Source organism: Aptenodytes patagonicus, chromosome 6 (genome assembly GCF_965638725.1).
Source record: "Aptenodytes patagonicus chromosome 6, bAptPat1.pri.cur, whole genome shotgun sequence".
In the NCBI taxonomy this organism is placed as follows: domain Eukaryota; kingdom Metazoa; phylum Chordata; class Aves; order Sphenisciformes; family Spheniscidae; genus Aptenodytes; species Aptenodytes patagonicus.
In genome coordinates, this window is record NC_134954.1 from 5,504,322 (window position 1) to 5,531,164 (window position 26,843).

Consider the following 26,843-nt stretch of genomic DNA (forward strand, 5'->3'; position numbering starts at 1 on the left):
AAACTCCCAGTCACCCCCTTTCATGCTTGCCCACATCTTTCCATTCATCCCACTCCTTTCTGCTCAGCTCTCATTCTTTTGTTTTCATCTGAGGTAAAAATAATAATGTGGGTGGTGACTCCAGCTCTGAGTCCTGGCCCAAAGATTATGGCCAGCATGAAGAAACTCTGCACGCCAAAGATTTGGGGCCGAGGATCATGACATAAACTGAGAAGTGGATGAGGAACTCCTGCAAGTCATTTACCACCGTACAATGAACTCTAACCCAGGTTTACCTCTTGCCAGCAATCACCAACAGGCTTCGCCTGTGCAGAGCTCGCCCCACCTCCTAGCAGGGCACCTGAAACTGCAGTTGCTCTTTGCAGGGGAGTAGGGAAGGAGCAGAACCGACTGGTCTCTTCCAGCAGCCTTGGAAGAAGGATGAAGAGGCAATAGAGGGTAGGATCGAACAAAGTATGTGTGGTGACCGGAGACAAAAGGAAGAAAGGAAGTGCGCAGCAGAGGATGAACTTGAAGGTATTTTGTTTTTATTGTATATCTCTGGGTGGTTATGGGCTTGACTTCAATATGTTGTTAACTTTAATAGGAAGTTGCTAATGCTGATGCGTTCTGACTATCTCCGCGTGCTTGCCAGCATCCTTGTGTGTAAGTGAAGAAACAAAAGTGCCTGTCATCACTTGGCAAATATCCTGGTTGTTTCAAGTAGTGTTGTGTTGTGGGAGAACTAATGCAGATCATTTGAAATTAAACCTTCACCAGTAGGCAAAGTGGCTGATGTTAAGGTTACGGTAATGCTTGTGGTGTTTCCTGTTGTCTTGTGCAAAAGCCTTGTGATATCAAGAGTGTTTCGGTAATCCGGAACTGAAAGGGGCAGGAAGGGCAATGCAGTTCTGTGTTACTTTAGACTTGCCCTGTGTCCCCAGATCAGTTTGCACCTGCACTTACAGGTGTGACATGGGGGATTTCCAGCTGACAAAAATGGAGGAAAATTAGCGTAATGAAGTGTGTACAAATACTGCTACATAGTTAAAAACTGAAATTTGACTTGCTGTGTAACCATCACAAAGTAAAACAATTCTTTGGACTGCAATTAGGAAGTAGATGGGTTTTTTCCCCCTCAATCTTTCACGTTGGGTTATTTTCTGTTGCCTTTTCCTTTATGATTTTTCTCCTACACTATGCAAGCGATTCAGTGAGTCAAACATCTGTAGTAGCTTTTGGCTTCGAGCTCTTGTCCTATTTTTATGCGAAACTGTGAGTGAGCTGAGGTTTCATAGACTAAGCATTGGACTGGGAGACCATCTGGGCTCTATTTCTGACTCTCCCTAGATCCACTGAGTGCGTAGCGTTGCTTTTCAGGCTACGTTATCCAGGTTTCCTGCTCAAATGTGAAATACTTTCGCACCTGGTGTGATTCACAGCACTGCTGAAAAGTGTGCTAACTTGGCACCTCGTAAGAACTTCAGTAGTGCTCTAGGTACCATCATGCGAATGCTTTGATGTTAGGCTCTCTGCAACTTGGTTTACCCATATGTAGATTTAAGAAATTATGGAGATATACGTTAGGAGGGCATTGTATAGATGTATCATCCTGAAACCATTCTGTGTCTCTGGCAGCAGCTTGATCCCTTTCTCCAATTCCGCTGCAGTCCCTGCAACCAGGATAGCACGCGTGCGCTCTAACTCCATTGTCCGGTGCCTTTTTAATCTTATCAAAACATTTGGCTCCTACGTACCTTCCACTCCCCAAGCTGCCACTGTAAGCACTGGGTGGTTGGAGTGGGATGTGGCTTTCAACGTTACCCTGAAATGCTGGCAAACTCGATTCACTGTGACCTTATTGAAAAGGATTACCTCGGGAGACTCCTGAAGCGTGCTTTAGTAAGTACTCTCACAGTGGAAATCGGATTTGCTGTATTGTTTCTGTCCTTTAGACCTCTGAATCCTTCCAGTATATACCTCTGTGAATGTACAAGTTTGTTTTTCTGGGAAGGAAGCCCTTAGCTTGTACTGTGTAACTTCCCCGGGACAGAACATGCATTTTACAAGACAAGGACGAGGATTTCCATCTAAGCATACGATGGGTACTTGGACTCTTTGTGTGTCTCTTGAGATTCAAATTATTTTCTGAATAGGTGAGGATAATAACTCACACCCACTCATGTTTTAAAAGTGGCATTTGGTGAGAATTTCTTTTTCGGCTCCTTCCGTGTGATCACTTGCATTTCCCGGGTAGTTAATGAAAGGATATGAAATATATCCTGCTTGGTTATATTTTCCAGTTTGCTGCACTTTACTGTCTACTTTTCAGCTGAACCTGGGAGGAGGGCACAGTATCCATCAGCCAGACCTGTCTTCACTGCAAATTGTTTTAATTAGCTTGATGGTCCAGCTGTCTAATTTAACTGTCTGTCCTGCTAAATGCTGTACAGCTGCAAGTTGCTTTCTGAGGGCCTGTTCCTCGTGGTGACTGCCTTTAGGGTGGGTTTGAAAAATTGAAGTAGTGGCGTTACGAGTCCGCTCGTACTTAGCAACGGCTTAGGAATGGCTCTGGCTTGAATTGAAGTTCTTAAATTGGCTAGTATGGATGTGCTTTCCTTCTCAGCTGGAATCTGTGTTATTTATTAAGTAGCTCACGTGGGCTCTTTATTTCAATGGAGTGGTGGGGTTTTTTTTCCCTGACATTTTGAAAGTCAGAGTGCAGGATTCATGGTGACGTTCCTATGCTCGTCTGTCACGCAGCTCTGCATGAAACTGGATGAGAGAAACAGTAAAATTGGCCTCTCCAGAAAAGTTACCTGCTGAATTTAATAGGATAACTGTAAGCAGGTGACCATTTTTATCATAGACCACAATAAAATGGTTAATTTACTTGAAGAGACTATGAAAATCTTGTGTTCTGACAAAATGGAGGAAGATTATAGTTTTTCAACTTCTAATGGTCCCAACGTTAAAAGCACCCTCAACAAAACCAAGCTAAAAATGAAGGTTTTAAGCACTTGTTTTCCAATAGGTGATTCTCCTGTGTTTGAATTAACGTCTCTACAGGCCAAATTCCGCTCTCCATGAGGCGGGTGGTGGAGTCCAGCCCAGGGTGGAAGGCACCTTTCCCTGACGCAGAGGAAGAAGGTGCGCGGGGCAGCCCTGGCTGGGACCAGCGCTGCAGCAGGTGCTGAGGCAAACGTCTGCTGCTCCCGTGGGTGGCCTCTGACGGCCGGGGCCTCTCCTGCGGCTCGTGGGGTTGGTCTTATTTAGTAAACTGTGGTGCATCTCTTTCAAGTACTTATCCAGCTCCCACTTGAACCTGTGTACAAGTTTTGCATCCTCTCTTTTTGTTTGCTTTGAGTCTGGCTCCTACGAGTTTCGTTTGTTGGGTCCTAGCTTTTGTATTGGGAAAGACAGTGAGCTGCCACCCTCCCCACACCCTCAGGATATTAACCACCTGCATCGCGCTCATGTATACAGAGAGGCTGAACGGCACGTAGTTTACCCTGAGATTTTTTTTACCTAAAATTGTATGTGGTATGGAGTTCTCATTTACGTGTAATTAAAGTTGACTTTAATTTTTTTCAGCCTTTTTTTAATGGTGGACAAGTCCTGTTCTGATTCACTCAGCTAAGTGTTGGTTTCCTTTTCTGTTTAGCAGTAGAAATAGCTTTATTTCTACTCAGGCAGGGGGGCAGTAAATAGCTGTGCAAACTTAAACAGGCAGAAGAAACTCCTGAACTTCTGTCTCCCCACCCCCCTGCCCGCTTCTGCAGGTACTGAAAGCAGCTGGAGTGAGAGACTTGGTATGTTGGGAGTTACTCGGGGGTTAATTCTTGGCAACGAACATGTAATTTCTCTTTATTTCGCTGTGGTACTAAGAACGTTACGATTAGCTTTGTATCACTTGAATGAATTGTGGAACCTGAGTAAAGCCATAGCTTGGGTACTGAGGTAAGACCTGGAGCTTGCTCCAGGTTAGGGCCACGGGTCAGATTTTTTCATTCGGAAGCAGAGCTTTGGGAAGGTACAGGGGTGGCAGGCAAACACGATTTAATAGGTCAAAAAACCCACAGCACGTTCGTGAACTTTTTAGGAAGGCAAAGAGCACACACGTTGTAACACAAATTTATTTCCGAATAAATTGCAACATGAAGAACTACTGTACAGAGAAACTGCATCACACTGTTACAACTCTGTCATGATATTTGTGCTTTGTAGGATAAGTAAACATTTATTCTATCACAGCAAAAAATTGTATACTGACAACTAACTGTATTTGGTTTAAAAATAAATACACTTTCCCATTTATGAACTCGAACAAAGCGCTTTAAGTCTATAATACTTGGTACTTCTTACTAACTTCCAGCCTCAGAAATGCTGAGCGTTCGGAGTTGCCGCTCACGTTGGTGGGAGTTACGGGTGTTCAGCAGCTCTTAGGAGCAGGCTCAGTGACTGCACGGTTAGGCCCAGCGCACGCAATCAATTGACCTTTATCTTGACAGTAAAGCGACCTTCGCTGTTCTGTGTCTGCTGCAGAGTAGATGTAGGATTACTCATCTCGTTTAATGTTCCACGTTAGGTTTTGATTCGCTAACAATTTGTATTTCGTAACAAATGAGCGAGGCAATCATGCAAGTTTAGGAATGGTTTTAAAGATAAAATTGAGAATATGGCTCTTTTTCATAAGTTATTTAAAACTACTTCAAAATTTTCAAAAATATTTAGTGCAAAAGGATAGGGTTTTTTTTTTTCCAAGAAATATTACAGAAGCATATACTGTTATATGGAAAATAAAACATCTCAAATATTTTATTGGGAAAAGCAGGCAGGTTTTCCATTACGCAATTTGGGTAGGGAGAGATGGAAGATAACTATTTTCAAAGAAACAAATCGCAGAAGAGCTGTGATAAGCTGAATTTACCTTTTAAATTCAAAACCAATCTCTTTGGCAGAGTCGAGAGAACGTATCATTAAGTGCATGACACGAACAGATCATCTCAACAAGGCGATACCATGGTATATCTTATCAAACAGTTATAGAAACGTCATAGTAATGTGAACGACCACATGTAGTCCAAACACTCGTATCCAAAATGAACAAGTATGTCTGCTGAAATTTTAATAATCATTTTGCGTTCTTGTAGGTTACAAAAATTAACATTTAAGATTTTAATGATGAGATGGTACTCTCTTCAGATATGCGTTTCTTCACCTTATTAACAATTTATTTGATTAAACTAAAATTAAAATAGTATTTTTTTTTTTCACCGCTTTTAACTGATACGTAGCATGTTACATCGTGCTTCAAACAGGAGCACGGTAGGTAACAAATGTACTATCACGACTCCCCCTTCCCGGGTAGGGACCCTGAGGCACAGAGGTGAAATGACTCGCCCGAGGCCAGGCGGCAGGTCTCTGGTGGGACGGGGCTTAGAAACCTGCTGCCCTGGCTCGCAGAGCTGTGTTCGGGGATATACCAGGTGTAGCGATGCCGAACTGCACTGCCTCCGGGTGGAAAGGAATGAGTTTCTTAAGGGCGATAACGGAGAGTCTAGATTTTATTTCCTTGAGAAGAAGACAGGGATGGGGAACAGCCACGGAAGAGAAATAATCGCGTGGAAAGAAAGTAAAATGTGTTTTCAGCAGCTTTTTATTGTGTTGTCTAACTGCAAAGTTCCTAAGTGTTCCAAAGTTTCTACCCCTTAGCAGGGGTATTGGTGTTTTAAAATGGAAAGTTAGTGTACTATCCCATTTTAGCTGATTGATTTAATCAAATTGATGAAAATGGAACATATTGGATACTTAATTAAGCCTTTACCGTGTAGTCCATTAATTCAGAAGGCTAAAAATCCATCCCCTCCCAGTACAGCACCTCCTGTAGCACAATACGTCGAGAGTCCCTCGCGACACGGAAAGATAGAATACACCTTGGTTCACTTTGCTCCTTGTTCGGTTGTGGAAGGGGCACGTGCTGTTTCTGTAGAGTTTGTATATCTTTGCTCACTTTATTCAGTGATGCTCGGAAATCGGAGCGTTACACAAACCACTGCTTATTTAAACTGGAATAAAACAGAAACGCTGCAGAGGCGAACTTTCCTAACCCAATTCGAGAAGCCAGTCGAACAGGCTTGGCGTCATCTCTCTGCCTTCCTCGCTGAGCTTGCAGTACTGCACCACGGCATGGAAGATATCCCCCACTTTCCAGGACTTCCGTTGAACTAATTGCACAACATCTAAAAACTAAATAAAAAACCAAAACAAAACGCGCTTAGGATTTGGTTAACGTTTTGCTACGGTTTTGTTAAATGAATACACGCAAACCGCTGTAAGACCAGCCTCTGTAAACGCGCTGCTGTCGGAGGGAGTGGACACGGTTCACCGCGCAGCGACATAAAGGTTCTTTCCATTTATAAAACTTCTTTTCTGAAGTTCCGTAGCTGCCCAAAGACCGGTCGGATCTCGCGACGTTTTCTAAATTAGCTGCCCTCGTCAATTATTTCCTATTTATCGCGAGGAAAGTAAGAACAGTGAAAGTGACCTTGACGAAGGACCACAACCTTCTTTGTTATTGATGACTCGCTGTCAAAGTAATGGAAGTGTGACTATCCATTCTAAAGAAAAAAGAAAAAATCCCTCTGCGTTACCATTAGCTATATTTTAATTTATATTTCATTTTCTGTCTTTCCGCGTATGGATCCCACAGTATTTTAAATAGCCACACAGTACTGGTGGGAGGGAATTCTGGGTAAAGTTCTGTCACACGAAGGCATTTGCCACAATTGTGGTTGAGTCACAGGGAGGATCTATATTTGACTTTTTTTTAACTTCCAGATAAACCAGAGGTTAAATATATGTTCTTAAGCAGCTGTAAAAAATCCTGAATTTTGTCCACTTTGTACTTAATAATGGGCTCCGCAGTGTCATACATCTGGTCCCGTTTTTTTCTGAAGCACATAAATGAAAATCAAAGCTTTTCATGTCTTTGAATTTCACAATCAATATCTAATTAGCTTGCTCCTTCTACGTTTCCAGTTTTAAACCACACAAGAAAATATTGTGTGTGTCTAGTTAGTGTAGCTGTTTGCTATTTACATACTGAAGCCTAAACTTTTAATATGTATTTTAATGATATTTAATAGGCTCGCGATTTCCAAGAGCACTGTTGTAGGCAGGATGTGCTTCATTATTCTCTAGTGTATTTTTGCAATTGAATTAACTGTTTGCCAAAGCACATGGGTAAAGCTGACAGCTGTTTCTTTAATTAGACGCAATTTGGACTGTTGCTGCTGAATGCATTTTAAATTATGTTTATGATTCCCAAATGCATGTACTCAAGAAAATCAAACAATATCTCTGCTTCTCAGAATGATCTTCCCATAGACGTTATTTTAAAAGACCAAAATACTGATTTGTAACACTTTTTTCATTAATTGATTGGAATACCGCGACGCTTCTTGTAAGCCTTAAGGTTTGAGCTGTTCTTGCTGACCTTGGAAAAGGGGCGGTTCTGGTTATTCCTGAAATGTTGTAGGTGGCACTCGGTGGTGTCTACAACGGAGCGCGACCTCATCATCCAGGAATAGAAACGGTCTGCGCTGCCTGTGGCCGTTTTGGACTTCAGTGTTGCTCTGGGGGCTCTGGCTTGGACTAGTAACACCTCAGGAGGTTTCTCAGTTCCGTCAGTCTCTGTCTGTCCGCCTCCCTCTGGAAACGGACTTCAGCTTTCAAAATGGTGGTTGGCAGAGGCTAAGCCACACCTGAGCAGGAGCAAGAGAGTACTGGCACACGGAGCACTTTTTGCTTGCTAAGCCAGGGGAGGTGCTTCATAATTTCCCTACAATGACGCAAAACACTTCAGTCCAATTTTCCAAGTAACAGATGTGTGATTGCAAATATGGCTCCGCTGGACACACCGGTTGGTCACTGCCTGGGCTAAAACTGCCTCTCAGGGTAGTAATAATATAAGGATATGCCTACACAGAGAGGTCCATCCCGCCTATCCTCCGAACTTTCGATCAGCTCTGGTGCAGAAGCCTCGGAGTCTTGGTATGCGAGACACCAAACCTGAGCTAATATAGGTTATCTTTATTTTGCAGTTAGTCTCTTCTGTACATCTGAGCTGTGAGCCTGTTCCCTGGTGAGCAGCAATCTTTTTCTGCCAGCACAAAGTGACTATAAAGCCAGCGCATCTGGCCATGGTAGATCTCGCATAAATGTAGGAGGAACTGTCAGGCCCCTGTGGTACCCTGCTGAATCCCCAGCTGTAGCAATTTATGAACAGCCGTGAGCAAGTTCAGACCTGCCCGGGGCTGTCTGTCAATCAGCGTTGCAGGCGAGGCAGAACCTCTGTAAGGACTGAGGAATTTCAGAGCTGCAAATCTTAAGCACAACTTACGTCTCGCGTCATAGTCAGCTCTTACTGTCACTGAGTGGCAGAACTTTGTACGTGCGATGTCTGCACTCGAGTGATTTTTATTTTTATTTTTTAAGCCACGTGTTTAAACTCCGTGTAAGCCACCTGCAACCCTTCAAATGCAGCCACATAGAGGGCTCTTTCTGTTAATTCTGCCTTAGGCATTGATACTTAATGCATCATTGATATGAAAAAGCGAACAGATTCATCGAAGCATGTTGCAGAGGCTTTGGAGAAGGTCTCGCGGTGATACTATTTTTTTGTGCCATGGCCATACTACTAAACGTCTTCTTTCACATACCTTAAATTCTGACACACTTAATCCTCCCCTCCCTTTCTGTAATGAACAGTAGCATTGCCATCTTGTTGTAATGAAGATGCGTTTGCATCAGCTTTTAAGCTCAGCAACTTCAATGAATCGTAACTGGTACTGCGATTACCGTGAATTAATAGTATGCCCAATTCTGTAAATACTACCTTTTCAATTCTGTTTTCCTGAGATTTCTTAAAATAGATGGTTGGAATTCCAAGTTCAGAAGCGGCTATCCACTGCAGGGTGGCTCGCAGCTCCGCATCGGGGCACTCTGGTTCCAGATCAAAGTTTATCACCAGTAGGTCCTTTTGACAATTGGCTGTTCCCACTGAAAGCCCAGAAGTACTTTCTGGAAAAATAATCCCAACAGTTACTGCGCAATTACTTGGGTTAACTTCAAATTATATGCTTGAATTGATATGGTTCAACTTACCCTCTGTATTTTCTGTCTGTTCTTTAAGGAAAACCTTTTCTTCTACTAATTCACTTAGAAACAAACAACAACAAAGCTTATTAGTGATACTTAGGAACAGTCTACAACATGGCTTCACGATGGATAAACTTCTCCCTCAACGTAAGACCTAGAAAACTGCAAGAAAGAAGTTACACGGGATGAAATAATAAAATGCGGAATATATTTCAATTATTTCACGTGTAAATCGGGAAAAGCTATGGGAATTGCAGCATTATTCCCGTAATAGGATGAAGCACTTGTACTGGTTGCACTGTGTGTTACGTTTCACCAGGATCTGTGTATCTTTACAGTTTACGTAATGACGAGCAAAGGACATGATGGTAAGACACAGCAAGTCTCATAAGCTGGGGGGAAATACTGAACTTCCAAAGTCTGCATTTTGCAGTGCTGTACTCCCTGGCCGAATCTTTTCCAGTCTTGCTTTCTAGTTTAATCTGTCGTAGTTAAATACAAACGTAACTATCAATGACTTCAACTGCTGCTGGTTTTAAATATATTAGCTGTTCGGATAAACAAATTCCGTTTACACCTTGCAAAAATTTCCAAAGATCTTCATTTCTTGTGTACCATCTCTTTCTTGTTAAACTACAGGAAACAAACTCCTGGCACGTGGTCACTGCTTCGGCTTCCGTTTCTGAACACAATATCCACGCTCGTGTACACGTGGCAGGAACTGCAAATTCGCTATTGATGTCGCAGCTATTGCACTCGTTTCATCGCCCCTGGAGGGACAGCACTTACAGTACGCGCTTCCAGACTGTCCCGTTCTGCCCTCAATCAGGGGGAGCGCTGCAAGTGTAAGATTTTGTTTCTAGCATGGGAGGACGCTACTCTTACCACCCTCATTCACAGGATTTCAGAATCTCCCCCAAGGCTTCAAAGAATCAAGATTATATCTACTCGTGCAGTAGTTACTGCAAGATGTGAGAGGAAAGAATAAAATGGCAGCATGCAACGTATGGTTTGTCATGACTTAGAATCACAGGTGCTTAATAACTTCCTTCCCATCAGATTTCTTCCCAGTTTTCTGTTTGAACAGCAGATGTATTCTGTGCCTTGACTTTGACTTGTGGAACTACAAACTTCTCGCGCCCATTGGCCAACACCTGAGAACAGCCCCTGCAAGCTAACGAGGGGAGTCAGAAATTTATCCCTTTGGGCCTCGGAAATCTAAGGGAGAGGGGTCGTCTTTAGGGATGCGTGTAGGAGGTATCACTGCCTACTGTGAAGACGGAAATGTTTTAACAAGGTTAGGTTCCGAATCGGCAGCTGAGAGAGAATGCGTGTAAGTCTACAGAAAGATGAATGCCCAGATTTCTTACAAAAAAGGAGCCTCTTGAAAGCAGGACAGTTGTAGTATAGTCTGGTAACGAGCTGTGAAGATTTTCTGATGTCAGCGACTTCACAGCGTTCCCGTGTTCAATGCGTGATGTACAGTCCCTACGCTTCTGCAGTGGCCGCGCCCTGACTGCATCGTGGCATTCACCGGCTGGCAGGTTATGCCAGGTTTCAGGGTACCAGAATCTTTAGGCAAAAAATCTTGATAGTTTTATTGCATGCTCAGTAGAAACATGCCCAGAAAGAATAGGTTAAGATGTACTTTGGGCCAAATTATTATTATTCTTGGAAAGAATGCTATCATATTTTTTTCCTTTGACTTTAATTGATCCTTATCTGCCTGACCTTACTTGCTATTACTGTAAGGTTTTGATAATATTTGAAGTTATTCAGAGAAGAAAGTTCACACAATGGGAAACCGATACTGCAGAAAACTCTTTGAGGCAGAGCGGTTGGTGGATCCGTATTCTCTTGAGAGACCCACCTGGGCAGGCTTTCCTGTGATCTTTCACTGTCTAGTGCTGTCACTCCGCACAGACAACGGCACGGGCTTTTTTTCTGAAGCTAACGGCAGGCTCAGCAGCAGGTGCAAAGCAGGGCTTGGCACATCTTAGATGGCGTAAACGATTTGCAGTTAAAATTAGACTAAACACCAAGTCTCACTTCAGTGACTACTTACTTAATCATAGGAGAAGAGGGCACGTTCTCCTGATAAATTTCCAGGTCCATAATGCCAAGACTGCTAGTTGTACTGCTGTTGCCATTGCTGACAAAGCAAAAGTTTAAATATTAGCGCCAAGCTGCACCGAACATGTCTCCATACATCTTTTTTTAAATTTATTTATGTACAAAGCAAAGCGAGGAGGCTGCCCCCCGTTATGCAGAGTTCCACAAAATCAGTTGTGCTCAGTAAGTGGTTCCCAGAATGAAGCACACAAATCTGCTCAAAATAATGAGGCTTTTATTAAAATGGTTCTAGATGGAGCATGTATCAAGTGATGCTGTAAACTAGGAGGAAAAAAAAAAAGTGGACTATCTGCTTGTGAATGGCTTATGCAATGAACGTTTGGCCTCAAACAAGAAACCGGTCTGCATGAGTCCTTGAAAAGAAGGATTATCGGGTACGGAGATGTCCTGGAATAAACCTGCAGGGATTCAGATACCTCTGAACGTTGTGAGTTATAGCAAGGCATTTGGTTGCCCATCACACCACTTACCTGCTGGGTGACTCCATGCCTGTAACCAGCAGCAGTTTAAATGTATTACATCATACCCCAAATACTACCGGGGATCTGATGGAAGCCACAGGTACAGTGACGGCCCCTTATGTTTCTGACTACTCTGAAAGACTGAGATTTTAATTAAAGCCAGTGCTCGTTGGGACCAGTAATATGTAGAACTATTCTCTTTGGCTTCTTCACAAGAATGAAGTATTACATCTGAGAATATTTGGAAAAAATGGTACCAGCTCACTTTATAACATCATTGTAAATTTGACAGTCGATGTTTATGTAGACATCGTACTAGTCTGATGAACAGGCTGTGACTTTGCTGGCTGCAAGTCAATTAGCACAAACAAGTTCTGTGTGGCGAGTCAACTTGAACCACTTAATTTTTACTGGAAAAGCAACTATTAGTATTTTTCCTTAGGTTAGAAGGATTGACCAGAGAGTTCCTTTCCCCATCAGGTTTTTCTGAGTCAGTGTCAGCACGCCACACATTCAGACTTGCTGTAGCAATTTCTGTTTCAGTGCAGAGCCAAAAGGCACAATACATTAGCTCTCTCAGACCGAGGACTTTGTTGAAGGTTGATAATAATGGGATGAATGTTCACCCACACTGACAGACAAGTTTTGTTCAGTATTTTTTCAGCTAGCCGACAGTGCTCTCTGACAGAGCCTCTTTCTCGTCCCTGCTTCATTACCATAACGTCTTCCCTCCTTGTTGTCTTAATACCCAAGAGCAAGATGTAATTACTTGACAATATTTTAAAACCTAATCTAAGAGCACGTGAAGAAGAAACCTTGCTCAATTTGAATGCGTGAAAGGGCTGAAGTCAAACTAACATCACTTTATATAAACTCTAAGGACTAGATAACATCTTTAAACACGTCCTGACTTGAATAGGAACAAAAAGCAGCACATTGCACTGGGAGCTCTGGAATTCATGCCTACTCAGGGGGAACTCGGTCATCCTCTGTTGATCTGCTCCCCGTGTCAGTCGAAGCAGATCGGGGCTCTCTCTCTGCTCTCAGTGCACAGATACCTGGCGGGAATAGCAGCCTCGACAATCTCAGCTAAGGAGATGCCAAAATAAACGTTATGCAAATAGTAGCAAATAAATCAGAGGAAAGACCGTAGCAATTAGCTTGTCTGATGGCCCTTTCACTGCAGGACTGAGGCACTTGAGCGGTGCCAGGAAGTTTTTTCTTTGCCTGAATCTAGCTGCTCACCAATAATGAAAAGACCTGGCTGAGAACCAGTGCGTGGCTAATTTTTTTTCCTTTTTTAAAAATAGAGAGATGAACTCTGCCATTAGGCTTTCTTTACAGTATTCTGAATAGATCTCGAGCTGTTGACCCTCATTCCCGATGCGTGGCAGTCAAATCATTGGCTTGGTTGATTAGACCGTATTGTATACTGAGAACAGACAACACGGGTACCTCAGGGATCGCTCGCTGAGCTGTAAGTAGCTGCTTGTGTCATCAGGATTGTCCTCATCGTTAGCCAGCTGGGACCAGCTGCCAGTGCTTTCTTCACTGCTGCTGAGGTGGTTTGGAAATTCTTCAGCTGTTTTTGTCTCTCCTAGGATTTCGGCATCCGGTCTGCTCTCGGGACTGTTGCTGGTAGGGTGATAAGGAAGGCACATTGATATTGTCATATAGGCAAACAAACTGGTGCCGCCAATCTTCAGGCAGTGCTGCTCATTACAGTCAGCCAAGCTGCAAAATTATACAGATGCAAGAGACTGGACAAGCTTGTAATTTATACATGAAGTCCAGCTGAACATCTGGTCTGAGATGCTCTCAAAAAAGGATCCGCTTAGGACTGCTATAACACAAAACAAAGTAAGCCTTCTACTGAAATATGCATAGAAAAGGTTTAACTTGTACAAAATGATTTTTACATGTACAAAAAGAACTGCGCACTGCATAGGCCTAGTGCTTAATGCACTTCAGTCAATCAGCGGTTGAAATATGCGGTATATGTTAGTGCAGAATGACAGCATTTCTTGGAAATACATATTGGCGCTAAATCCCTGTCGTACTAATGGGTGAGTAAGTTTCTTGCCAGGGTTTTCCACTCTCTTAGCATTGTAGATCCAAAAGAGGTCTAGAAGTAGAAGTAGGAAAGTATTGTGGGTTGAGAACCCCTCATGACTCAGCCTGCTGTGCTGCTTAGGATCTGTGCTGCTTAGCTTGGGGAAGGAGGCAGTATTCTTTTTCGAGGCAGGTGTGCAGCAGGTAGTCAGAAACCAGACTGAATATGGAGCCCAGACTGAGTTTAGAAAATACAGGGTTAAGGGAAAAATGCTTTATAATTCTGCACAGTTGACATATGTCACACACACACACTCACATTTATATGACACACATACATATACACAGACTCCCACAAGTGCACACACACACAAACAAAAAAATCCCTATATTTACGGTAACTTTTCAGAACCAAACTGGACGTTGTGAGACTTACTGTGGGACTTTTGATATGCAGGCAGAAAAGTAATTTAAATTAATAATCCAAACCCCCCTCTTTTTGGATGATAAGAAAGAATTAATTCTACCACTGCAGTGCCAGAACAACAATTAAAGCAAAACTGCAGTTTTGTTATATTTACTGGATGGTTTGCGTTTGCAACTTTGTGATTAAAACCGTGTAATGTGTACTGGCAACCCTCTGCAGGATCCCTCTAGAGAAGTTCTCGCTTTCAGACTTATTTATAGTTACGGCTGAGGCACCCTGTCTTCTGCTAGAGCAAGAGATCACCCCCAAAATTCTATTGCTCCCAAGTAATTAACTTGATTAAGAATATACTGAGACGATATCATTGTGGGTATCTCCTGCCATGCCCTCACTCTCAGGACAACTGAGAAGTTGCTGCATTATTGCTGGATGTTAGAGAGAGAGGCAGCCTCCTGTACAGGGAGAAAGGGACTTGTTTGCCTGAGGGCCTCTGCTCTACCAGGCAGTCAACATCTGTCAAATAACTACGCCTGTCATCCCTGACCCCTCAGGTACAAAACTCCTCATCTGTAGTAACATGAAGGCACTGAGCGGCCGGGTCGCAGGGTAGTGGTGTTATTCAGATTTTTAACACAGGGCAGGTAGCGCCTAATACCTGGTCCAAAGCACGAGAGATTTCCGTGGGCGTTGTTGCTTGGCATTTTGGGTTTTGTTTGATTCATTATGCAATTATATCTCAGACTAGCGATGCTCTGAACTGGCAGTTCCCTACTTCTGCACAGTCGGTTGGAACGGTTTCTGTGTATCTGTGACAGGACTGGGTCTGTTGCACTGCCTACATACAAGAAACAACTCTTTTTCCTTGCTGAAGACCTCTTGCCCAGGCCTGCATGGTTTTCTTTTTTCTAATTGACTGTATGTCTGCTTGATATTTTGCCTGGATTCCTATGTGCCTGTATCTACACTAGCAAGTAATTTCATGTGGTAGGAGTGGATCAAAGCAATTGGTGCTGATGCTTTTATATCTACATTATATGTATTTTTAGGTTTTTACTTCAGCCTAGACTCGGTCCAGACAGCCATGCCACAAGTAATTCTGCCCCTCTACTCTGCTCTGGTGAGACCCCCCCTGGAGCACTGCGTCCAGCTCTGGAGCCCTCAGCATAAGAAAGACATGGACCTGTTGGAGCGGGTCCAGAGGAGGGTCACAAAAATGATGAGGGGGATGGAACACCTCTGCTGTGAAGACAGGCTGAGAGAGTTGGGGTTGTTCAGCCTAGAGAAGAGAAGGCTCCGGGGAGACCTTATTGCAGCCTGTCAGTACTTAAAGGGGGCTCATAAGAAAGATGGCGGCAGACTTTTTAGCAGGGCCTGTTGCGACAGGACAAGGGGGAATGGCTTCAAACTAAAGGGGGATAGATTCAGACTAGATCTAAGGAAGAAATGTTTTACGCTGAGGGTGGTGAAGCACTGGCGCAGGTTGCCCAGAGAGGTGGTGGATGCCCCATCCCTGGAAACATTCCAGGTCAGGTTGGACGGGGCTCTGAGCAACCTGATCTAGTTGAAGATGTCCCTGCCCACGGCAGGGGGGTTGGACTAGGTGACCTTTAGAGGTCCCTTCCAGCCCAAACTATTCTATGATTCTGTAAGTAGTTCAAATCCATGTGAAGAACCACTGGAAGCTTTGCCTTCCCAGTAGGGATACAGGCATGTCTGGTACACACTTGTGCAGCTCCTAGTTGAGATTCCTTTAAAAGAAATCTGCACTGCATGCTGCATGGAAATGGAGACAAGTTGATTCAGAACTGCACTGCATCGCTGAACCAAAATGCTCCTGTAGATGTAGCCTCTGGTTAATAATTCTGCCCTACCAATCCTATTGCTTTAAACTTCCCATAGCCGCTTCAGGAACTCTGCATCAAAGGCAGAGGAAAAGCTGTTATTAAAGGGCTCATAAACTGTGCAAAAATAACTTCATTTTCAGACAGTCAAGATTCCAAATAGGTAGATTTCTAAATGCATCTTATTAAAAGCAGGTTGCGTTCGAAGGAAGAGGAAGGTTAGTGGGGGAGAGTCAGTATGAAAGAATAGGGACTATGATAATTATCCATCTAATTGCTACCATACACAGGAAAGTACATGCTTTCTCACTTCAAGCAGCGCTTTGTCAAAAGCCAAAACAGAGCACTGCCTAGAATAAAAGGAGCTACAAAATGGTTTCTAACACTAGCACCTGCACTCTTTCTAGCGCTCTGAGATAATGGAGTGCTGCAATGCTCCAAGCGATTGGCACTTTACATACCATTAAAGTAACAGAGACGATGAAGAAGGCAATGCCTTGAGAGAGAGCCTTGCTCTTAGCCTCATAGCATCCCCAGCAATCCTTGACATTTGCACTGCGCTCTTGTACTGGGCTTACACTTTGCCTAAACCAAAGCAAGTTGCAGATTTCTCAACAAAAGGAGTACAGCTGTAAGGAGAGGGTGGTATAAACTCCGTGAAATGAAATCAAAATAAAATGAAATTTTATTCTTTTCTGTATCTAAATTCTACCAGAGAAGTCTTGAACCAAAGGAGGTGAGGGGTGCTTTTAATTACTATTTTATTTCCTCCACTAAAGGATTTTTGTTACTTGTAGCTCCAGACTGTAAACACAAAGCTGAACTTCAAGCTCTCGGAAGTCTGGTCTTGTTTCCAGGTACACAAAGCATTAGTTGTACGAACAAGCATAGTAGAGAACTACAAGTCAAATTCTGCTATCTTCTGTTTTACACTAACTCTGATTTTTTTTTTTTTTTTAATTGAGATATCAGCCAGCGCTAAATGATAGTTCAAACTTCGTCCATCTTTCCTGCCTTGACTATGGAAGACTTAAATATCTGTAGAGGGAAAACTTACTTGTCTGTGCAGTATTAGATTTGAATCTCAGAACCATGCTATTGTCATAGTCAATGTAATTTGCTCCAGAAATCGGCACTGTGATATACGATTGGGTGATTTTTATGCCATTAGAAACCTGTAGTCAGAACTTAACCTGTCTATTTCTTTAAAAGTGCTTCTCTTATCTTCTTCCTTTATCAAAGTAATTTTTCCTGGGAAATTAAGAACAAACACCAAAGCAATGTGCTGATTTGCTGTTTTGTCACTTACCTGTTTAGTAGGGAACTGGAAACCGTGTGTTTCCCGTCAAAAGCTTCTGGAGGCTTTTCTTTGCTTTGATGCTCCTTTCCAGAAGGGCCACATGAAGTTAAGGACTCTGAGCCTTTATCTGGCTCATCTCGTTGATCGGTTTCTATCTGAATTAAAGGCACTTCCCTGTGCTGACCTGCAGGGAGGCATCCAGGGCTCTTCATATGCTCTTTTTTCTCGTCCAAATTTACTCCATCCCTTTTGGGTTTTGACTGAATCTGAGTTGTGCTTTGGGGATGTTTGCTTTCCAGCATGTGTTCTCGGCTTGTATAATCAAAAGAATCCTGCTGGACAACAATTAAATTTTTACCGCTTTCAACAATATTTGCAGCCAGTCTGTTTGCATATTGTTCCACATGTGGTGGGGAATCACTGTGAAACTGGTCTGCCTCTGCAGCCTCTGCCTCATCTGCTATGATTTTGTTCTTGCGCATTAAAGATTCAATAGAACTTGCCCACGTCTCGTGAATCAACATATCTGTTATCTGGTCAGTCTTGCATCTTTGGTACAGGCATGAGTCAGACTTGCAAAGACCTGAAGAAGCCACGGTACTGACCGGCTGTACACTTAAGGAATCTTGGTGATGGTGAGCAAATCCATCTAATGAATTGGCCTTAACCGGGACGTTAACTGTTAGCCTAGAGCCTGATGATCTGCTGTCAGGCACTGACGACTGCCTAAAGCAAAAAGGTGATCGTAGAGAGGGTGGTAGCAAACTGCCGCACCAGTCCATTGAGTTCCGAGGGGAAGACATGTTATCTTTATTTTCCTTTTCTATTTCTCTTAGCATATACCTATAAAATTCTTCTGTTATGCTTTCTGTGCTGGACTGTTTGGATGGGCAACCTGGTCTTACGTTAAGATGACCATTTTTCTTGGCTACCTGTTGCAAAGCAGAAGTTAAGATGTTGTTTGCATTTTTTCCTGCATAGTAATCCAGTAATAAATCAAACCCTCTTCCTTCATTTTCCATCTGGTTCACCATAAATCTCGAAAATTCATCTGTAATGCTTTCACAGCTAGACTGCTTTGAGACAGAACTTGTCTGGCTCACAGGCTGACCAAAGGTGTTCATTAGGCCTAGGGTATTGAAAGAGGCTTTGGAATCCGAGTCCTCCTCCGGTATGCTCTCACAGCTCGAGGCCTTGGCTCGGCTCCATCTGTCACAGTGCAGCCTGTTCCTGGGGTGGTTTGGACCTTGCCAGATGCTATCAACCATGGAGAGTTCGGTGAGGTTCATGATCTTGGCAGCCACTTCATTTGCAAAGATATTGACTGAATCTGGTGTGTCCTCAAGGTTTATAGATTCATCTACTACCCGATTCATCAACCTTTCCTTTAGCTCAGGATGCTCATCTGTTTTTCTTTTGATCTCACTAAGTCTAGGTGCCCTGTGCTTCCGAACAACTGAACCGTTAGCGTGGGTTTCCTTTTTCCTTTTCATGGTTCTGCATGATAAACTCTGGGTCACCAGATATTCATTGCCTCTCTTCCATGCACAGAACCAGGGTTGCTTTCCATTTGAATTTTCAAGACAAATGGCAGCTATTTCTGTTGCCATAGAGACAACTGTTTCTGCCAATTCTTCTGCAAAATCTGTTATACAATATTTGTCCCTTGAATGTTTCACCTGTACCACAGGCTGAGAAGGAAGCAAGACATGATTTCCTAATAACGACAAGCTAACCTGAACATCATTATTTAGCACAGCATCACACTTATGCTGGGCCTGTTTTTCTGCATTCATGGTGGCACTGGAAGACAGCTGTTCTTGAACACCGTGCCTGCATTCATTGTTTGCAAAGGTATTTTCCCTGTCCGAAAATGATCTGTAATCTTTCTTCTTCTGATGGTTGTTATTTGGGGATTTGTAACAGTCTCGTGCGGTTCTTTTCAGGTATCTTTTCTTGGGAGATGTTTTTGCGACAAGTGCGTTATGCCCTGCAGCTCTACTTGTTGGTTCTGAATTCAGCGTGGCACTTTCCTTGCTATTTACATCTTTCATATTACTTTTCGTAGCGTTTGTGACATTTCCAAGATCTCTGCTAGCACTAGGGCCGTAGGATGTACCAAACGGCTTAACAGCAGAGTGATCAAGGGGGCTGTGTGAAGTTTCACATGCCGTTGCCTGTGTTGGCCATCCTTCTGCTCTTGTTACTTTCTCTGCTTTTGTGCCTTCGGAAAAGAGAGGAGAACACTCTTCAACTTGTCTTATGTCATTCATCTTCTTGCAAGTGAAATATATTACGTTAAAAAGCAACTCGTTTGCAGTCTCCATGAAAATGTCTTGTGTACTTGAGCCGTTTTCTGAACGGGGGTGTAGCTGTCTCTTCTTCCTAACCTCTTCAATAGAATGTCGTAGAATAATATTGGATAAGTTCTGTGCAAGTTCATCCCTGATTACTTCATCAGTGTGTGGAATCCGTGGCCTTGCTGCTGTTTCAATGATTTTTCCATTTATGGATTCCATAAAATGCCCTACATTTTTGTATGTGTTGGGTTTTGTCAAAATTACTGATGCCTCTTTGAGAAGTGCCTCTGCAATGCTCTCATTTAGCTTCTCCATGCTGCTTCCTATAGCTATGCTACAATGAAGAGTAATGGCTGCAGAAGTCTGAGCAGCAGACAGAAGTCCACTCGAAGTTGCAGGGTACGTCTCTTCCTTCGTTTCCCCCAGACCACAGACGGCTACAGCGCTTGCTACTTGAGTCATGCCACACAGCGCAGATGGAAATGAATATTCTGTGCCAGCACAGTCATCAAGCAGCTGTGAAGATGCTGTGTGCAGCTCTTCATTATCAACCACTCCGCTTTTAGAGTCTGTGGCTTCTTGATCCCGTCTGAATTTTTCTGCAGCCTGGGGACTGGAAATGGTTCCAATAACAGTGGCTGCACAAGCCAGAGCCACTTCCAGCGCGCTCTGGCCGTGTTCGTTTGAATGTTCTTCCTCAAAGTAATCCAAAACTTCAGCAGAACTTTCTGATTCAGTCCAGTGGCACAGGTTGGGGAAGGCAGACCCTGGCCAGTCAGATACATTCTCAGAACTGTCTGGACTTTGCACTATGACGATCTTTGGAAGTTCATTCCACGATCGGGAAGCAGATGCGTCTTCTGACTTACAGGAGCTTCCTACGGAGATGCTGACTGCAGCCTCCTCACTAAAAGTGGGTTGAGACTGTGACAGTCTAATGAACGCATCTTGCAGAACAGATTCTGCTAAATTTGTGGCATACTGACCTGTAGTTGCCTGCTCGTTTTGCGAGGGAGGATCGGTTTTCCTGATACCTGCAGAATCCTCTCCATCTGTCTTACCGTTGTGTTTCGCTGTTGGGTCATACAGAGGCCCCAGCTCCTCTTTAGCCATTTTGGCTAAAGATACATCTTCTAACACGTGCGCTGAGCAGGAATTTTCAACCTCACTAGTCAAATTAGTGGTACTAAAGGATGAAGTAGCTCTGCCAGCTAATTCCTTCTGCCACAGTATTTCCTGGTCTGACTTATCTTCAGGTTGTAAGATGCCATCTTCAGCCACAATATTCACAGCTTCAGAGACTCTAGTAGCTGCATTATCTTTACTAATGCAGTTCCCTTCAAGAATGAACGGTAACCTGGCTTTTCTGTAGTGGAGGTTTTCAAATCCCTTTCCTTTATTTTTTTTGACATCTGAAGATGCTTCTGAAGCACTTACTTTTTCATGACCTATCAAAAGAAAAATAGGAAACTAGTTTTTGCAGAGTACCCTGTAACTTTAAAAAGAAAACAGCTGCACAACCGTGTAACGCATTACTGCCTTGTAAAACTACTGCACAACCATGTATCCTTGTCTTTGAACAACAATTTAAAAATACGAATGGCTGTCCATTTTCTAAATTACAAATAAATATATGCATGAATTAACATCAAGTGCAGTTTCTGTGAGCATTGCCATGGCTGTTTTGCAGCAGAATTATGCTCAGTTGCGTTGCTTTTACCAGTTTTATATTCATCAGCCTCGTTGTCGTCCTCGAGGTGCTCAGACGCTGTGAGGAAATCTTCTTCTATTGAGGACACCGAGCAGTTTGTGTCATCCTCGGGCTTTAAGACATGAGCTTCTGTCTGCAGCTGTCTCTCCTGAACGAGCTCAAGTCCAATCAGAAACTTGTTTATTTCAAAAATGATGCAGCTTGCGCTATTTTTCCTGTCCCCCCTCGCACACTGAACCAAGCAGACATCTGCCAGCCAAGGACACTAGAGGGGAAAAGAATCTAAAATAGTTATTTAATTAAAAAATAAAACTCATTTTAAGCTTCCCTCTCTATAAATATCTCAGGAATGTTCTGTTGCAGAGATGCAATACAATTTGTTATTTAGATGTTTGTAACACGGTATGCAGTTACATACATGCCAAAATAAGACCGCTTGGACTGACAGCTTTTGTTATACGGGCGTTTTAGTAGAGAACCCAGCCGTATCACAGGGGCATCTTTATTTTGTTGAAATCACCAAGTTGTTTGTTTTCAATCAACTCCTTGTTTTAACGACAGAGACTTACTTGCTTTTAGCCATGTCAGAGTTAGCCATCTGACATACTGTTATTAATGGCCTCGCACCACCCAGTATTACCTGTCTCTTGAGGGAATTGTTTGTGGGTATGAATTCCTTTTCAGGATAATTTCTGTCGCAACACTTGTTTGAAGGCAGCCCTGTAAATACTGGCTGGCGAGATTGTTAAGAGCGGGTCACCTTTAGATGTTCCTGCAGACTGTTTTAAAGTACTGTTTTTATTTTGTTTCTTTGCTCTTCTTCCCCTCGCTCCTTATTTGCCCAAAGCCCCATTATTTCAGACCAGTGTAACCTCCCACTGGAAATGGCGCTCCAGTGCGCACCGTGCTGAGCCTTTCTATAAAACGGTCTTACCCAGAGAAGCCGTACAATTAACTTGAAAGTTGGACAGAAACTGAGAGAGGGGAACTCTGGTTATCCTCATTTTACTGCTGTTAAAACTGTTGGATATTTATACAACCACAGAGCTAAGGTGATATCTCTGCATGGGACTACGTTTGCGGTACGGATGTACTCTGAAGCAAAGCCAAGCTTTTGCAGCTTGTGATCTTGTGCTTTAACTCCAGGCCCCCAGGAAGGAGCCAGCTTGAGTGGAACCAGCTCTGGATTGAGGCGGTAGATTTTAAGCTGTGCAAAAGATGCCCTGGACCCCCTGTGCATTTGCACAGTATCTAGCAGAAAGTAACCCCATCCTAGATCTTTTGTCTTTGAGTGGGAATGCAAAGCAAATGCCTAGTAATAAAGGGAGCGGGATGAGTGTTACGTTGGAATAGCATGTTTTATTAGCCCGCTCTTCCTTTCCACCTAAAAAATGTATCTGAATGGAAAACCGCACAAATTAGTGTGTTAAAACAGAAAAGAGAGATTTTTTTTTGAACTAGCTGCTAAGAAATTGTTGCTGAATCAGACTTGAGCACACACCATATTGTGAAAAACATTATTAAAAACAGATGCAGCCTTAAATCAAACATTGCCCTGCTGTTTCTCCAGCCCACAGTTTGCAGAGTCGAACTTGTGAAAAGGGCTGAGGGGGAACAGTATAAAAATCCTTGTATGGAAACTACGCGAGCCTCCTTACAAACGGAATTCTCTCGAAAGCCAAACAAATGTAAGGACGAACACAGCTCGTGCTTATCTGGCCAATAAATCTCACCCAGTCTCAATGCAGAGCTTTACTCATCCTACAAGACAGCAATTTAGGTTAGTGCTCATTTGTCTCTTGCCTGCACTCTCTCTGAGAAGGCTGCCAGTCTCAGTGGCTGCAGTCTTTCGGAGATGGGGATGACTTGGATGCTTGAGTCATCTTGTTCGGGCCTCGAAACACCCTTGTGTGTATTGCAGCGGCTTCCCCCCGGGGAAGTGGGGTTTGGAACTCCACTGCTCCCACCACAGGCTTGTGCTCTTATTTTTTTTTAAATCTTTCTAAATTCAGCCATTAGTCACAAGCAGCAAGAATGCTCAATAACCAGGCAATTTCTCTCTTTAAAGATCAGCTTATTGGTATAAGAAAAAATTCAATGATTTTTGCAATACAGCTGTTCCAGGGCCTGCTTCATGAAGACTTTTGTACACAAGTTAATTTCAGTGAAAAAAAGTTTTCTGCTTTTTTTTTTTTTTTCCCTGCAGCAGATAAAACTGGAGATACCTGTTCATGTTTTAAGTTTGCTGAGACAGTTTTGTACTCCAGGATAACTCTGCGGCTTTAATGAAGCTGTTCCAAATTCATGCTTGGCCGAATGAGATCAGAATCAGGGTGAAGAATACTGAAGTATTTTTCATTCTCTTTCTTTACACAGACATGAACAGGCATAAAGTATGATAAAAATGGAAAGGAAGAAAAAGCTTTTTATTACAATAAGGAGTTAAGCTTCTTGTGTATTAAAATGCCTTTCAGCAAATGTTATTGTTTGCTTCCTTTCTCTATGTGGTGCCAGTGAGAGGAATTCTTGGCCTCCAGATCACAGATAGGGAATGTTTCATTGGCAATAATGGGAGTGGAGGAGTTAGCACAAGAATTTTTGCCTTTAGCTCCTTTAAGTGTTAAGTTTTAATTAATGCATTGATTACTTTTTAAGTTGACGGAAGCTAAATGGGGTATCAGCTCTGATATGGTTAATGTAGCTTGGTATTTTCCATCGCCACATTCAGGCTTACAGTAGCCTCTAGGATCTTCAAGTCCTATCGTCAGCTCTTTTCTGAGGTGCACGCGTGGGAGATGGATTGGGAACAAAAGTGGGAAGTAGCAAGACTTCACTTGAAAGGGAGTCTGTAGGAGCTGTGCCCTGATCTAGCTACGTGCACAGAAAAAGTGTTACATCTTTCCTTTCCCTGCTCTGTGCTGCCCCTCTGACTCCTGCTACTCTTGAAATCTGGGCTTACGAATCATCTCTGCCACCAATGCCTGCCTCCCCTGAAGGATCAACCGCTAACATGGCTTAAAGCATTATCAGCTGCAACCCAGACATCCACAGGATCTAGAGTGAATGCAGGAGCTCTCTCCTATCTTTGTGTCACCCCCCCACCACACACACTTAACAGACTTTTGTTAGACAGATTCATTTTTTTATGTTTGCAAACTCCCACTCATCTCTTAAACTGGTGCAAGGTCTTTGCTTTCACCTTCCTTTTTTCCATTTTCCAAATTCCATCCTTCACAGGTGTGATGTGATCTTAAAGATGAGTTTGCTTCCTACCTGGGGAACTTCATAATCGGCCTGAAGGTTTCCTGATGCTAATCCACTCAGCAGGACTATTTCATTTTCCTTTGGTGGCTGTACGTTCATCGAACTGATGAGTTTGGGGAGATTTGGAGAGACGCTGATTAATCTCTGTAGTATGAAAGACAGATTTTGCGCTCAGGTAATGAAGTCTGAGTTGCACAGTTATATTACTAAATACCAAAATGAAACACCACTTATAGGCATCCCTTTAGAAAGTTTACTTGAACTTACTACTTTGGGTCGATTAAAAATAGAACTGGCAGCATTAAAATGCACATACTTTCCTTTGAGCCACCAGGCAAGACAATGGTGACAGTATAAACTTCTGCACAACTGTCCAGCGGGACAATCTGTCATCCCTTACATCGTCATGTGCTGAACAGCTTGACTGTATTTGTGCATCTAAATGCTTGGCCTCCCTATTACGAGTGAGTTCCTAAGAGGCTGAGAACACTGCCTGTTACTGTCTACACCAGAAAAGAGTCAGTAAGTACGGTAATGAGAACAGGGCAAATCTTCCAGTTTTCCTCCAGGCATAGGACAAGCAAGAAACCAAAGGGAAAGTTAGCTGGAAATTGCTCATCAAATTGATGCAATACTAAACCTGGAATAACGGAAGGATTTAATACGCAGATGAAATATGCATTTCTTTGCTGTTCCACTGGACACCTTCATGACCTTTCATTTGTAATGATACAATCATTTTCTACCTGTTATGTATTTGCCAGAGCCCAAAGCGGCAATAGTCACAACACCAGTGATGCCGTGTAACATAGATCTGTATCGCAGTACTGCTAGGAGTCCCCAGTGATGTGCAGGAGACATCTGTGCTCATTCGCGTACAAAGGCCAGACCAAAAGGACAACACCTACTCTAGGAATGCTTGCGGTTCTTTTCTGCCAAGGATCTCAGTGTGCTTGCTTTAGGAACAGGGAATCAAGGATGACCTCTTACAGGGGGAGTAAATACCACCTCCATTTTATGCACTGACACAGCCCATCAAATGGCAAAGCCATTAAGGGAATGCAGATCTTGGGCACCCAGCTGTACACTTTAGTTACTATGCAATTCAACGATACTTCACTTTTTCCTTTTCATCTTCAAAATAATAAGCTTGCAGTAGTGTTATTAGTACTGAATTAGATATAATAAAACTTTCTGGCTTAGCAAATCTAATTCAGTTTTGGGGAACAATTCACGACTGATCTTCAGATGAGGCTAAGTATTTATATTTGACATAACTAAATTCAGTGCTTCAATTCAGTTTGACATTTCAGTATAGTACAAAAAAGTTCTCATCCTTTTCTTTTCTCAAATTATAACCTTTCTGTTATCACACACATTTCTCTATGTATCTCTCTTTTTCTACTGCCTAAATTGCCACATTTTATCAGATTTCTTTGGTAGGAAATCATGGCATTTTGTGTATCTTTTACTTCAGTTCCTTACCTTTTGTTCAGAATAAAAAAGGAAAAGTCTGGAAAGATGATTATTTTACACCAAAAAACCCCAATTTAACCCATTCCAAGGTTCAAAGGGTAATGCAAAATCCTAACAGTACCTATTAGTAAATAGTTATATATTTCATATGAACAACAGCTATGCTAACGTCTTTAAAATTCTTCTATGAAATCCTTTCACCACATCAGTGTGTTGTATAAAAATCCACCCCACTCAAAGCTAATTTACACAAACTGGATATTATACACAAAAATTGTCATGAGCGAGTTTCCTCTTAGAAGAATACACAGTACCTGTGCTAGCAGTGAATTTTTATTTCCTACACTGAAAACTAAAAGAAAAGTGTCATCACCCAGTCACGGCTAATAAACATGTTGACTCTGCACCAGAAACTACCTTTCTAAAATGCGGCCAAACGTGGCGGTCTCTCCGTTACCGGTCCCGCCGCGTGCCAGGCGGGGAGGGCCAGCTGTGAGCATGTCGGGGTGCAGCACTTCGGGGAGCTGACCGGGCTCTGCTGCGAAGGAAGAGCTTAGGGCTAGGCGAAGCGCGTGGGCAGTGAATGCACCGCTGCTGCAGGGCTGACGGGTAAAAATCATGCAGCTGCTTTCAAAGGTGATTTGTGCTTGTGAGGGAGTAATCTAATCGCCAGGCTCTGTAAAGGGTAGCTGCATAAAGCTAGTTTAAGTTGGCTTTTACAGATATCTAGCTCTAAG

The 26,843-nt window shown here is 42.9% G+C and overlaps 1 protein-coding gene across 6 annotated transcripts in view; it reads right to left on the reverse strand.

Annotated features, from left to right (window-relative positions):
• Positions 1-4,097: 4,097 nt before the first annotated feature.
• The window catches only part of SPHKAP (SPHK1 interactor, AKAP domain containing), a 74,935-nt gene continuing 52,189 nt past the window's right edge, over positions 4,098-26,843 (reverse strand). For 4 of the 6 annotated variants that reach the window (XM_076340932.1, XM_076340931.1, XM_076340929.1 and 1 more), the window contains exons 5-12: positions 24,640-24,774; positions 21,376-21,631; positions 17,365-21,103; positions 13,191-13,370; positions 11,207-11,293; positions 9,148-9,200; positions 8,879-9,063; positions 4,098-6,228 (exon numbers count right to left, since the gene is read on the reverse strand). In XM_076340932.1, the coding sequence (XP_076197047.1) occupies positions 6,085-6,228; positions 8,879-9,063; positions 9,148-9,200; positions 11,207-11,293; positions 13,191-13,370; positions 17,365-21,103; positions 21,376-21,631; positions 24,640-24,774 (4,779 nt within the window). In that variant the 3' untranslated portion in view covers positions 4,098-6,084. The remainder of the gene's footprint in view (positions 6,229-8,878; positions 9,064-9,147; positions 9,201-11,206; positions 11,294-13,190; positions 13,371-17,364; positions 21,104-21,375; positions 21,632-24,639; positions 24,775-26,843) is intronic. The other 2 variants (XM_076340935.1, XM_076340933.1) reach the window with 1 other exon arrangement.